At 40.3% G+C, this 14573-nt stretch overlaps 1 protein-coding gene across 10 annotated transcripts in view; it reads left to right on the plus strand.

The window, feature by feature from the left end:
• The window catches only part of LOC122822882 (protein shisa-6), a 95522-nt gene that overhangs the window by 10870 nt on the left and 70079 nt on the right, over nucleotides 1-14573 (plus strand). For all 10 annotated transcript variants that reach the window (XM_044101935.1, XM_044101937.1, XM_044101938.1 and 7 more), the window contains exon 4: nucleotides 5439-5564. In XM_044101935.1, the coding sequence (XP_043957870.1) occupies nucleotides 5439-5564 (126 nt within the window). The remainder of the gene's footprint in view (nucleotides 1-5438; nucleotides 5565-14573) is intronic.

A 14573-nucleotide genomic window follows, 5' to 3' on the forward strand; every position in this document is an offset into this window, starting at 1 on the left:
TAAAACAAGCTCATGAATCTTGTTGAAACCTTACTTATAAGTTAATTTCTTCTTGTTTCAAGTGTACTAGACACTGCACCAAGAATACTTGGTAAGATTTTGTGTTTTTGTAGAGCTGGAATTTTTAAACTAGTAGAGCAACACAAAATAGTCAATAATAGTGAAGTGGAAGAAAAAGGACCTAAGGTGTAAATTGTTTTTGCTATTAAAAATAGGGCAATAACATCTGCAAGTTTCTGGGGTATGTCTACAGGGTATTTTTTACATCTAGACAATAATATTTTCATGGTGCAAGTACTACGAGAAATACTTTGGTGTTGTATCTTTGGTGGTTCTTAACAATAAAGTTTCATAGGGATTATTTTTCAAGATTTCAAGTTTGATCTGCAGCTAACAAGATGAAAGGTTCAAGCACATTTATCTTTGCTTTAATCTCAACAGAGATTAAAGTTTGGGGACTGACATCAAACCTGACTTCACTGTTGATTATTTGTAAACCGCTGAGCTCTGCTTTCATGTAGTGACCAGACTGACTGCTCCCATTAAAACACAACAGCAGCATTTCCAACAGAGATCCCAGTAGTCCTCACTAAGCTTTAAGTCCAAAGAAGCCATATTGGATGTTGAGATCAAGGGTTTAGTGAGAACTCAACAGGTTTCCAACATGATGTTCCAAATTCATGGGAAACATTATGTAAAGTTTTCTAATCTAAAATGGGAAACTTCAACTTCCAAGTAAAAAATGGAATTGACAACAAAACCAGTCGTTCCATAGGCAAGAACAAACCTAACAATGTGTTGATCTTATTTTAAAAAAGTATGCAAAGATGGTGGTACTCGGTAGACTTAACATTTTCTGAAGTGCTTAAGAGGGAAACACTGAACTAAAGAATTATTTATTAATTATTAGCTGGGTGTCTGAGGTCATTGGCTTGCTGAATATACCCTACAATTTCCACATTGCTACTGAAAAAAACATTCTGGGGAAATGGTTCAATGACCATTGTCTTACACAAGTAGTATTTTGCATGTTTCATCTCTCCAGCGCAGTCTTCCACATTGTGCCGTATCCACCGCATTGCTTATATTATTTTGATTATCCACTACTAAAGTGACTTATGAGATCGGTTGCAGTTATAATCCCTTTATTTAGGGATTATTTAGGGGTAGATGCTGATATGAAAAGTCAGGCGTCGTGTCTCACTTTTCACATTCTTATTTGTACAAAAAGAAAAAGAACCATGCATAATTTTCCTTCTACTTTGAAATGATGTGCTACTTTGTGTTGATTGAGCCAAATAAAAAAACCCCAATGCAACATATTTAAGTTTGTGGTTACAGCATTTGGAAAAAGTTAAACAGCTTTGCAAGGCAGTCCAGCTTGCTTTATTTGCCCAGACAGCATATGTACAGACAATAATTAGTGTAATTGTTTGCCAAAAGGGTCTTTAACATTATATTCAGTGAGCTGTCCTGTCCCAGCCACACACACACTCATTTCGCCCCCACACCCGTTTCTCCTTCCCGCCAATTAATCCTGCCATAACATCTCCGCTGTGCTGACTGTGACCTCTCCGGCTCCTGATTGGCCGGATGAGCTTCAACCCAGTATTATAAATAACGTTTCCGTGCTGACTGCATCAACATATTTAATTGAGGCTTCTCCCAGAGTGCACCTGTGTTAAACCTCAGCGTCTTAAGAGACCCGAGCTAATTGTCTCCTGGCCTTCGTCTTATTATTACCCCTTATTATGCAGCTGGACCTTTGGCCTCGCAAAGTGTATACATGTTCATCAGAGGTGGGATTCAGGTGCGAAGGCAGAGATTCATCAGCATCTCTTTGCAGTGTACGGTTAATTATGACCTACAATGAAATCTGGACTCCTGCAATTCCCCAGTATTAACACAAGAGGGCTAGTGTTAATGGCACCAAAAAGTGCCATTTAGCTACTTTGCCAAAATGGCATTAAAAAAGTCTCAGTCTCTCAGCATATAAAACAAAAAGGTACATAGATGGACACTGCACACAGATTGTTTCAGAGGATATACTGCACCATTTAGATTCCCCCTGCCTGACTCTAGTAAGGGTTGGCTGACTTTGAATTGGCGTACCCTCCCTCGTCTCAGCAACGCAGCGTCGCACTCTGCTCCATTCAAGATGCAATTATCTAAATATTCAAATTCAGCCTCTCCTGGAGGTAATTCAGAAAGTCTAAGTGTGCAGTAATGGCTGATTAAAGAATGATTACCTTGTGGATTCTCAGCCCCTCCTAGCCACGGTGCGCCAGCCGTACACGAAGTCGCCATTTCCTTTGTATCAGAGACGATAAATTCATAATGCGCGGCCATTGCCCTGCGGGCCCTTTGCGACAAACCTCGGCTTAATGAGCTGGAGATGGGAGCGGGTTGGCGAAACGAGTGGGATGACGGCTCTCGAGGGGGTCTTTCAGATGGAAGGGGTTGTCACATTTGGTTGCGGGGCGGCCTATCAGTGACAAAGGTGACGGAGGGAAACAACAATGGCATGTGTTTGTGTCAGACACAAAATTGCTTGTATGATTGAATGGGAAAAATAACCCCAGCAGATACTCTATCTGCAGCCATAAAAGCAATGTGCTGAGAGGTGTGATTGAGTTCAAAGTGCATCGGTATGTGGGCGGTGGAAACATATTGCTTTTCAGGCCATTTTTTTCCCCTTTCTTTCTTTTCCTTTCTCAAACGGTCCAGAGTGTTTTGTCTGTACGGTTCACATATCAGCCGTTCCTCCTTTATTTATGTCTAACAGAAATGACACCATGTAGAAATTCTCCTCGATTGTCTGGGTAAGAGAGATAAAATAGTCAAATATTGGACAATTTTAAAAGGTCACCGGCAAAACTTGAACCGCCAAACATATCTGCTTTGTTAAGCTCCTCAAACATAACATCGTATAATAATTGCATTCAGGGTTTGGGATGTGATGTTTCAGTATCCTGGTCTATATTAAAAAGGTAGATATGCTGTTCAGAGATGTACTTATAGTGGAGGCACTGGGATTTGCCAATACCAACATTTGCTTCTTCTAATTTGCCTTTAAGTACCTTCTGTTTTGACCCCTCCTTTCATTAGGTGTCATTAATTTATTAAATTAGGAGCTGAGGCAACTTTCCACTCTGGTTAATAAAACAGTTGCAGTAAAGCAGAGTTTTATTGCTTTAAAACAAAGAAAATAATTCGGAGTAGACAAAGCTTCTTAAGCGTCTCACATTAGTCAGGAGTCGTAAACATTGATTTCTGCATGTATTCTGTTGAAAATTCAGCCCAATACATACACTTGAAGATTTCCACCACTTTTAATTTTTAGTTTCTATAACAAACAAAGTTTGAAAGCTGAGAAGAAGTAATAAAACAAAAACAAAAAACAAAACAAAAACAAAGCAACTTTGTTGTAAAAGCATTCAGCCTTGCCTGTGTCTGCTGAAGTTAGTTCTGGGTCAGTTCGCTGCTTCAGCAATTCAATAAAATGTCCCCAAGGCTGGTAGCTGGTACAGACTTATATCCTTTGATGCTCTGCTCCTTTTTGGGTACAAAATTACAATTACATGGAGACAGAGTGAAAATGACCAGTGACCCACCAAAGTCTGGTTCTGTTGTAACAGCTTTGGTGGAGACTGGTTGAACTGGCACACCTCCACTGGAGACACATTTGTCTTTCACATAGTTTCTTACGCCTTTTGTGCTTCTTCTGATGTCCCCTACGCCGAAAGATCGTCAACTTAGCATTTACTTCTAACAGCAGATTTTACTCTGAAAAAAGGCTTGGTTTACTGATTAGTAAACAATCAGAGCTTTGATTGGCCATTTCTGGTCACCAGCCAAACTCTCAATGTGTCTCAATGAAAACCCCCTCGTCTCCGATTGGGAGGTATTTAAAACACTCGGACCAATGGCCAATCCTGTAATTGTACTTAATAATCAATCCTGTGTAATTTGTTACTTGTAAGGAAGAGCAATCAGTTGTACATAAGCAGAGGTGACATTGGGGTGCCCACTTGTGCCATTTGCATATATGCACATATATCATGTTTAATGACCTGCATGTGCGTTCAGGAAGCCAAATTACGAGAGAGCATTCTGTTCTAGTTCAAAACTAGAAAAATGTCGCCTTCGAATTAGTGAGAGGTTTCTGGCTGACTTTAACGACCTCGGTGACTTATTGATGAGAGACATCTGGATGGCGCATAAACTTTAGGATGTATTCGGCTTCCATCTGTTAGAAAAAGAAAAACCTAAGACAAAAATTAAAACCTCATTCAAGTCAACCTACAGAATGATACCCGCAATGCAATTGATTCAACTAAAACTACCCTTTTTAAGCAGAAGGGCTTTGGGGAGAGCCTGAGTACTGTGGCCAATCCGTGACCAAAAGAGGTCAGCAGGGATGGATGTATGCCTGGGCTTGATGGGCTTGACACACGGGGAGTGACGTCGCTCACTCTCCGTTCATTTTGTACGATGGGGACAATTGCTGCCAAGCAATCGGCGAAATTCGAGCATGCAAAATTTCAAGCTCATATGTAGACGTTGACTCATGGGCTAGCAACAAGAAGAAAAAAAAAACCTGCTGAAAAACGCTCAACTTTCACCACTGTCGCTCCTGCATGCCGTTTTGCTTTCGTTTGTTGCTCCTCGTGTGTAGAGGAGCAATACTTTAAGATGGTATCCAGCTTAAAGTATTCGTTTGGATGAATGGATGGAAGGAATCCCAAAAGTCACGTCACACATACATCACATAGCAACAAAATAATGCTGCTTTTGCCAGTTGCTAGCGACTTACATTTGTGACTGTGTGTTAAAATTTGAAGGATTTGTCCCAATTGGCAAACCAGCAGAACGCAAAGAACTTTGCACAAACTTCAAGTTTACCTACTGAGTTGAGTAATGCTGTTGGCTGCAGGTAATGTTAGCTAAATGATGACTAGCTAGCTAATACCAAAACAAATACTTAAGCTTGTTAATAAGTAACCTACTGGTGTTGTTGTCTATGCTCCAAAGTGGGTAGTACTTGTTACATTTACTTGAGTAACTTTTTTGGAAAGGTACTTATAAGAGTACTTTTACTGCACTGTATCTTTTTCTTTTACTTGAGTAATATTACGATTGCTGTGTAGATTCATCTTGCCCCCACAAAATAAGCCGATGCCCCTCCACCCCTAAACCCGTCTGGAGCCGGGGTTTCAGTGCATTGCTAAACCTTCTGAGTTTGATTATGACCTTGGAAGAAACACCAAAAACAAACAAAGCCCTGCTTTGGCTCAATTAAAAATCCACATGTTTAATGGTCAGAATACTAACAAAACCTTTTTCTCTCTCTCTGCATTCATGTGTCTGCGTGTGTGTGTGTGTCCACCTGAATAACTCAACATGCAAATGTGGTGCGGTGGTCCTCGCGCCACCAGGTCTCCACTACGGGAAAGAGAGCATCCGGAGCAGCGGCGGCGGCGGCGGCGGCGGCGGCGGCGGCGGCGACCTTCACAACTTCATCTCCTCTGGCTTCGTGACGCTCGGTCGAGGCCACCAGAAAGGTAGAGCGCCACCTTTTCTCCGCATTTCCTTCTCTTTTCCTCACGCAGGCGACCTCCTCTCTCATCCATACCGACACGCCGCGCTGCATACGCCCGGCTGAATGCTAATTCCCACCCTCTAATGTTCCACTTGCAACACTGGTGATCAACAACAAGACACTCGATGAAGGTGAAATGTTTTCAGATTCAATTTCCCTCCCTGGGTAATTGACATGGACTCCTGCCTCTGCATTTTTGCAATTAAGTACAAGCTCCCTCGCGCGCGCGCCAGCCTCCACTGGTGGGTGACGCAGGGGCGGAGAAGGTGACTTCCAACTCATACACAGTCATGACCACATGCCATTAGTTGGGGGTGTTGCAGGGGGCAAAGTTTTCCCATGGGTAAAACACTAATTGGTATGCAGCTAAGACGTTGTGATTTATTCCGTTTAATTATTTATTTATTTTTTTGTTCCGCTAAACCAGATGCAGTTCACGGGAGCACGCAAACCCCCTTTCACCTGATAACATCTTTTCGAATATTTAATTGAACGCTTGTTCTGTTGCATTGTAAATGACTGCTCTAGTGACAAGTTTACATAATTTAAATATAATTTGACTTCGGCTGCTGTGTGCCTCCCTTCATATTGCTGTCAGAGCTTGCTGGTTTCCCGTTTGTCATCCTGACCTGCTGTAGCTTTGTTATCTGCTTGGTACGGTGGCCCTGAGGTGCAAACCACTACAACATTAACAAAGCACTACAACATTAACGAAGCACAATTACAAATTACAAAAGCACTACAACCTTAACCAAAGCACTACAACCTTAACGAATCGGAAAAGAGTATGTCCCAGTTGGAGACCTGAGAGATCGCTGATTGGACAACAGTGCTTTTGATGTAATTATTGTGTCTCAAAACAATTAAATAATCACATCAAAAAGTTTGAAACGTTGTCCTTTTGTTTTTTGTTTTTTTCATTCCTATATATAATGTGTGAGAGATTGTGTCAATGGCATTCATTAATTTGAAATACTTTGCAGAACGGCACGTTACGAAGTCCGGTCCATGTACTTGTATTGGGTTGCTGGTAGATAAGCTACTCTCAATATGGCGGACGCTATAACATATCGCAACAACGGGCCGACCCGCTCACGTGATAACTTCCAGTTCAAAAGCACTGTCGTCCAATCAGCGATCTCTCAGGTCTCCGACTGGGAGAAACCCTTTCCGTTTTCTTAATGTTGTAGTGCTTTTGTAATTTGTAATTGTGCTTTGGTTAATGTTGTAGTGGTTTTGTTAATGTTGTAGTGGTTTTGTAAATGTTGTAGTGCTTTTGTAATTTGTAATTGTGCTTCGTTAATGTTGTAGTGGTTTGCATCTCAGGGCCACCGTAGCTTGGTTTAATTTCACACGTTGTTTTGGTCCCCACGCGTCGCAGGTTTTGTCTTCAACTACATCAAACCGTGTGGGGTGAGAAGTTTCCCCCATGTCCTTAACGCGCTTAACGAGCAAACGTCGTGTTTTTATTTTGACTTAAAATTAGCCGTTACTTCTGTTAGCTCTCTTCTTCGTCTGATTTTATTCTTAGGGGTTGGTCTTCTTCTTCTTCTATGGCGTTTACTGGCAGTTTACATACTTGGTGTATTACCGCCATCAACTGAATGGAGATGTAATACAGAAATTTACTTTATCCTGTATCTTCAAAAACCTTAAAATATCCGTATTATATACATACTTATGGACTCACACACACATACATACTAAATCCTCCAGGGGTTGCTCCATTTCTCAATCTCGTGCAGCTAGATTAAAAATAACAACAACAAAAAAAAAAAGAAATCAGACTTTGAAACCCCCTTCTCCCACGGTGGCCCCCTCCCCGTTTCTCCACAAGGGACGAGTAATGTGGCAAAAAGTTATTAGGGTTTTATGAATCTTGTGAATTTTACAGTCCCCTAATTTGTTTAAATAGATTTTTGCTTTTGTGCAAACATGACAATAGCGGGCCTCCCACACGGCTGGCAGTGAACTCCCTGTGACAGTATGGGGTGTGCTTTAGCTTTCAGCGTCAGTGCTGGTAATTCCGCAGTAATTCTGTGCTTTTCCTCGCAGCGGCTTGCTTCTGATTACTGTTGTGCAAAAACAAATGACAGATTGTGAGATTGGGATGGCGTGCTGATGCTAAAACACCCTTCCCTCCTCCTTTAAAAAAAAAACAAAAACTGAACAGAACAGAAAAGAGAAATAAGTAAAGCACATGGAATCTTTAAACAGTTTTCTCTTTTGGCAGCATCTCTGTTTGGCTGCGCGGCGCCCGGAGGCAGGTGTTACTGCAGACTGAATCCTTAAAATCATCGAAGCTCTGTTGTGAAATTTCGCTTGGATATTACTGCCTCTCGGAATTATCTTCAGCATCTTCACCACTGTACAATAACTCCGGGGGCAACAGAACGAAACGAGCAGTTTTTGCTAATGCCTCCCCCGCTCTCTGTCTCTCCCCCAAGCCGCTTCTTTTCTCATCTACAAATGCAGATTGGTTTCTTCTATATCCACAAATGTGTTGCTGTGCTGTCCTCCTGCTGCATTGTCGAGCCAGCCAACACACAGCAGGGGAAACAAGTATTGAGCAAATGAATGTTTTTCTAAGTAAGTATTCTGCGAATGAGGCACCAGATGTTTGTAACAAACCAGATATTTGTAGGAAAATTACTTAATAACCCAAGTTGTACGACGTAAAGTGGGATTACACAGGTTACACGTTGTAGGATCGCCTTTTTAACGCAATTTCACAACATCTTCTGTATGGAGGAACTAGTCACATGGATTGCTCAGGTGGATTTATTTCCCATAAAAATCTTAAATGCTCTTGGCTCGCTCCGTTTTTCACTTCTTTCACAAGATTTTCACTTCAATTCAAGCCGAGTGGTTGACTGGGCTCTTCGAGCAGAATTTCTTTCTAATTTTCACCTTCTTATTAAGAATATTTTGTTGTTTTTCTCAATTAAACTCTTGCTTGTGTTATGGGAAGACTGCCGGTGTACCATAAATCAAAAGACAGCCCTACACCATGATGAAACCACCTCCAAATTTCCATATTAACATTAGTTAATGTGCAGATCTAATTCTACTTCTACTTGAAAGAACCTTAAAGTTTGTTTTAATTCAGTTGAACTGTATTTTCCCAGTATTTCACTTATTTATCTTTGTGTTCCAAAGTAAACTTTAAATAAGCCAAAATATGCTTTTTCTTCACTGGTGGAGTCTTGCGCAGCATTGGTTTCATAAAAATAAAAAATAAAAATTTGATTATTCTTTTGACTCCTTTGTCAGTAATTTGTGAGGAGGACATGGTTGTGTCTGGTTTATTTTATTTTTTAACTTTTTGATTATGAGCCCAACCAGTCCTCATTTGAACATTTGGAATTTGATAAATGTTTCTATAGTGAATGGCATCAGAATGCTTTGGGTCAATGACTTTGTTTGGTTTGTTTTTACCCATTATGAGATGCTTCTTATGCAATAAACCTTTAAATAGGCCAGTTATTGGGAGCAAATCAGCTGCTAATGAAAACAAGCAGAATTTTTCTTTTATGCCGACAGTTTTTCTCGGGTTTCCATTCTTTTTTTGAAGTTTCTTTAGCTTCATATAACACCTGTTCCCAATGTCATTCCACTTTTTAAAAAAAACATAAGTTAAGTCATGGACTTTGTTCTCTGTATGTCAGGATCACGTGACTTGTTGCCACCTGTTGGTGTGGATTTGATGTTAAACAACCTGAACAGAAATAGATTTACTTGCAAAACGTATTTATTTCACTCGCCGCATAATGACTTGGAAATTCTTCCACGAACCTGCTAACGTTTCAATTTGCTCTGTTTTTTTTTTTTCTTTTTTGAAATTATCTCAACTTTGTGCGTTGTTGTAAGCCGTGTGTGCGGCTGATGTGAACTCTGATGAGTCACACTAAGGTTCGCAGCGTGTAAACACTCCGTCTGAATTACAGTCATGCAGAGTTTCATTATTTTCTGATGAGGTTTGCTCAGCTTAGTTTAATTTGGCCAAAGGCAGGAGACAGAAAACAAACAAAAAAAGAGAATACACAAGCACTGACTCAGGGTTATCAGTAGGAAAAATAAATCCAGTAACAGCTGTTTGTGTTTTTCACTGCATCTCTGTCTTTTTTTTTTTTTTTTTTAAACTAACTTTTTCTTACACTGACTGAACCAGGTTCAGGAGGACCCTGATTGTGGTCCTCTGGCGTAGATAAGCTCGCCGTCTGTTATCGTGCCTAATTATACATGCAGTAGTTGTGTTTGATTGTTAATTACGGCAGGTTTTGTCTGTACGTTACAAAGCCGTTCCCATTGGGGAGCGGGGCGGGAGCGGCAGGAGGGTTCAGGGGGTGTCGTCGAGAGTCAGAGCAGCTGGATGCTTCACATCTGTGTGGCAGAGTACATCACAGCTACGCGCTAAATAAGATCAGCTGCAGGCTCCAGGGGGAGCTCACATAATTGGTTTTCCCATATTTTCTCAAAAAGTTTTTTTTCTCCCCCCTCATCTTTGCTGGTTTTGGTTTCAGGTCTTCATTAGACAGGTTTTCATCTTTCATTCTAATATAAAAAGTTTTTGCATATAATTAAAATGAGTTGATTTACATTAAGCCAGTTTACCAATAGAATGTTTTATGGTACAAAAAGTCTAATTAATATTGTGACTTCTAGGAATGATTATTCATAGTCTTAGTACTTAATTTGTAATGTTTCACATGGACTGCTTACCGCCACGAATCTTGTGTTTTTTGTTTTTTTTTTCTTTTTGTCAATTATAGATTTCCAGGAGTTTAAAAAACCCAAATCCGCATAAAAATGTAGATTTGGTACATGAGCTGTCAACACAAAGTTAAGATGACCAGTTCCATATAATCCAACCTTCTTTCTTTTAAATGGATAGAAGTCCTCTTGCTATTAGAATGTCTTTTATTCTGAATGTACTTTCCCTATTTTTCCACATCACAAACTGTAACTATGTTTTATTAGTGTCATGGTTCGAGGATGCATTTATTCTTTAAAAGACTTTAGGCTGAGATGAAGGATAATAACACTAACCATATAAATTGAAGCTACTGTGCACTAGTCTAGTTCAAAGCATGTTAAAGTGTTAGAACAGCACAATAACATACTAGTGTAACATGACAAAGTGTGCAATCCTGTAAGGGGTGTGTGTGTGTTGTTTTTGCAAAGCATTAACTGTGTTAGCAGACAGGATGGATCCAAAATTATTTAGAAAAATGACTCCAATCCAAAAAAAATTTTTCTCTTATGTATGAAAATTGTAATAAGAGGAGACATGTGTCTCTGTTCGCCACGCTCTTCGCCTTTTGTCATGTTCCATTTATGTTGAAAATCAGAATGAATGGCGAAACACAGATTTTCCCAAGGCTTCAATGCAACGTTGATGAACAAATGGTAGTTAAATAGGGCTAATTATTTTTAGCAAACAAGCCTTTTTTTTTTTTCTTTTTTTTTTTTAACAAAACACATGTGTGCATCTAATTTATAACAGAACTGGTCAGAGGTGCAATTCAACAATTTAGCGCAGCAGGTGAGCAGCTGAAGCATTAGCAATTTTGGATTAAAAGCCAGGGTCTGCAAAGAAACAGAATTTTCTAAATATAAGGTTTTATTAAAAAATTTGCAGGGGCAAAGCACGACACACAAATTGAGGCCTTAGTTCTCGTCCTCGTGGTCGCAGGTTCGATTCCCGGCCTGGCAACATTTGCCACATGTCTTTTTATGTTGATTTTGTTTAAAAGGTTGCTTCGACGTATTTGTTTTGGCGTATTTTTCATTTCCTAATCTGTGACTCTATGCAATCATACTAAGCAGAGCATCTGCAGTTTCCTGAACAATTATGTTAACGAGGTAAGGCTGTTTATTGCAGCGCGGCCCGAGAAGCCTAGGATTTATAGTGGCCTGTTAACGTATTACAATTAAATACAGATCATTTATTTAGCACCAATTCGCAACAAATGTCATTGCGAGATGCTTTACAAGGCGCACAGGTCCAGTTTATAGCCAGTCATGTTGAGGGCAAACGCCTCCTCGACTTTTTCCACATTACAGCCTCACATCGATATTTAGCACAGGGCTTTAATGTCGCAGAGTAACACCAATTGTTCACAATCAGAGAACAATATGATCTTCTTTTAACATTTTTGTCACAAATAGACATTTGGTATTCATATTTAGAGACACCTTTTTCTGGAACTGCAACTGCAAGTCCTTTAGGGTGTTTCGTAAGACGAAAATTTTTGTCAGTTTCTCTTCGTAAAAAAAACTCCAACTAAGTCAAATTGGATAGAACATCAAATTTGAACTCTTACTACAGATTCTCAATTGGCCCTATGTGTGTTCTTTGACTGAGCCATTCTAACAGCACATTGATTGAGCTAAACCAATCAAATTTACCTCTCCTTGTATATTGAGGGCTGTTTTCCCGATGAAAGGTGAACCAGTTTCACATCGTTTGAATTCTCTAAGAGGTTTTATTCAAGGACTGCTCTGTATTTAGTTCCACCCATCTTCACGTCAACTCTAACCAGCTGCCTTAAGAAGAAAAGCGCCCCCTAACAACCAGGTTGTTCCACTGCATGTTTATGCAATGCTTCACGATGGTCCACCATGTAAACATCCTGTTTTTTGTTTTTTTTTTTGTTTTTTTGTTGTTGTTGTTTTTTTTTGTATATCCATAAAGATTTCGGTTTATGGATGCAACATGAGTAAAATGTAAGGATTTTTGAATAGATTTTTTTTTCTAGGCTGTGTGTTTTTACAAGTGGTCTGGTCTCCATCTTCTACCTACATGAACTCCAAGTACTCAGGGTCTTATCTTGACACACAAAGTGTTTTGTCTCTGGCACCCTCCGAGACTTATTAGCTAATTGCGTTCCATTGATTAGCACCCCCCGCCCAAAAGCAAACAAAAAACAACCCATTAAGTTTAAAAGTTTAATTTCTTTTACACATCTACGGGTTTTTCCCTGGGTGACAGAGTTTTACTTGTGCTAAACTTTATTTAGCATGCACAGCTGCTAACCTTGCTCCCGTCCTCACGGCCATCTGTCCAGATCGATGCACTGCCTCACACACTCCTTTGTTTCTGCGTATTCTCTTGTCCTCTTGTCCAAAATTAGGAGGCAGTGAGGTGGAGGCTTCTGTCAAACTGAGCCAAACTAATGAGCTTGCTCACTGATCTGTTGTCTGCGTGCGTGTGTGTGCGTGCGTCTATGTGTCAGATGGGACCGCACTGTTAAACCGCCTTGGGTGCGAAAACTGCAGAACCCAGTTTGAAGCGTCAGAGATGCCAGAAATTGTATAAAAGTTCACTGGGAACATAATCTCAGAAGATAGATAAGAAGGGAGCCGGAGCAACTTTGCTTCCTCTGTGAGTGTGCGTGTGTGTGTGCTGGCAGCGGTGATGCAACGCCGCAACACATCATCGCTACCAGCAAACGCGGCCCGATGGCCGGTTTATATCGATTGTTCTTTTCAGGGGAGAGGTGCAACGTGGGTTTCCATCGGCTCCCAGTTGCCCGGCCAAAACCGCGGACCTGTAAAGCGCCGTCACCCTGCCGCTCAGGAAAAAGGCTCGGCGTCCGGATCCAGGATCCCCGTCTTTGGGGCGGCAGGATTACAATTGCGAAACCTTGATTGACTTGAATTTTCGGCGTTGGAGTGAAGATTGACAGCCCATATGCAAATGTGATTACATAACATAAATATGCAGCTTGCAAGCTGTTATTGGTTGAACGCGTCAGTTTTAATTATTTTCCCGTATGTCACTCTTCTTGGTATAAAACACAGCTGAGCCGTAGAAACCGGAGGAAGTGATTACTCCGGACAAAGCCTCCATTCTTGACTTAGCATGTGCAATACTTCATTACCTTGCTAAGCCCAACTTTTAATTCTGCCCTGTGGAGGAAGTCAAATTGGTTTTTATGGCAGGCAATTACTTCTTTTTTATTTTATTTTATGAATATAATGTGCCTGGGATGGCGGGATTGGAGATGTAGGAGCGGCATTAGTGAGGGATGTTATCACAGAACTTTTATTTACAATGTAATTTCAGGGGATTAGGGAGTGCAGGAGGTGCTAATTGGTATTTTTATGTAGCAAGTTGTTCTGGAAAACAACACATTACTAAAACAAGACAGGTTCAGGCCCGGTTTTTACATACACTTCAGAAAAAGACAACTTCTTTTTTTTTTTTTCCTGACTGACATTATATGAGACTAACTTTTTCTGTTTTCTGTTTTACAAAAATATTTCTACTTGCTGAATCGTTTTTCACAAGAGTTTGCTTGAATATTTTTGTCCATCCTTCCTGACAGGGATTTTTGACGGCCACTCCAAAAGTACTTACTTTGCTGCCGCTTATGGCAGCATGTTTAGGGTCAGTGTCCATTTCAAAGACCTGTTTGTGCTTCTATATTTCCACGTAGTGTTCATTCCTCAGTTTTTGAAAGTGCACCCTAATTCTTGGGACAGGTAGAATTGACTTCCCTTTCAAATTGCCCGCTTTTTTTCATTTAAACCTCAGATTGTAAGCATGACAAATGCTTATATTTTTGTTTCATCACACAAATGGACGTATCCCCAAAGTTGAACGTTTTTGACCCTTGAGTGCATTTTCAAACTGTAATCTGACTTTTTTTTTTTTTAGATGCTTTTAGACTTGATCCACACATCTGGGAAACCAAATACATTTTCTATGTAATTTGCCCGTTCATTAACACGTAGACTATTGAAAATGATTATTACTAAAAACTCTTACCATAGTGGAAATTTGAGATGCAGGTTCAGACGATTTTTGTTTGTTTGCTTTTACAAGCCCAACTTCTCTGATAAATTGAGTTGTAAAGGAGAAAGACAAATTGGAGGTCAGCTATTAAACACCACCTATCCCTCCCAATACGGAGGCACAACGGCGTTCAACGTCTGCAAACTTGCTTTGACACAGTTCCCAACC

Source organism: Gambusia affinis, linkage group LG20 (genome assembly GCF_019740435.1).
Source record: "Gambusia affinis linkage group LG20, SWU_Gaff_1.0, whole genome shotgun sequence".
Taxonomy (NCBI): Eukaryota; Metazoa; Chordata; class Actinopteri; order Cyprinodontiformes; family Poeciliidae; genus Gambusia; species Gambusia affinis.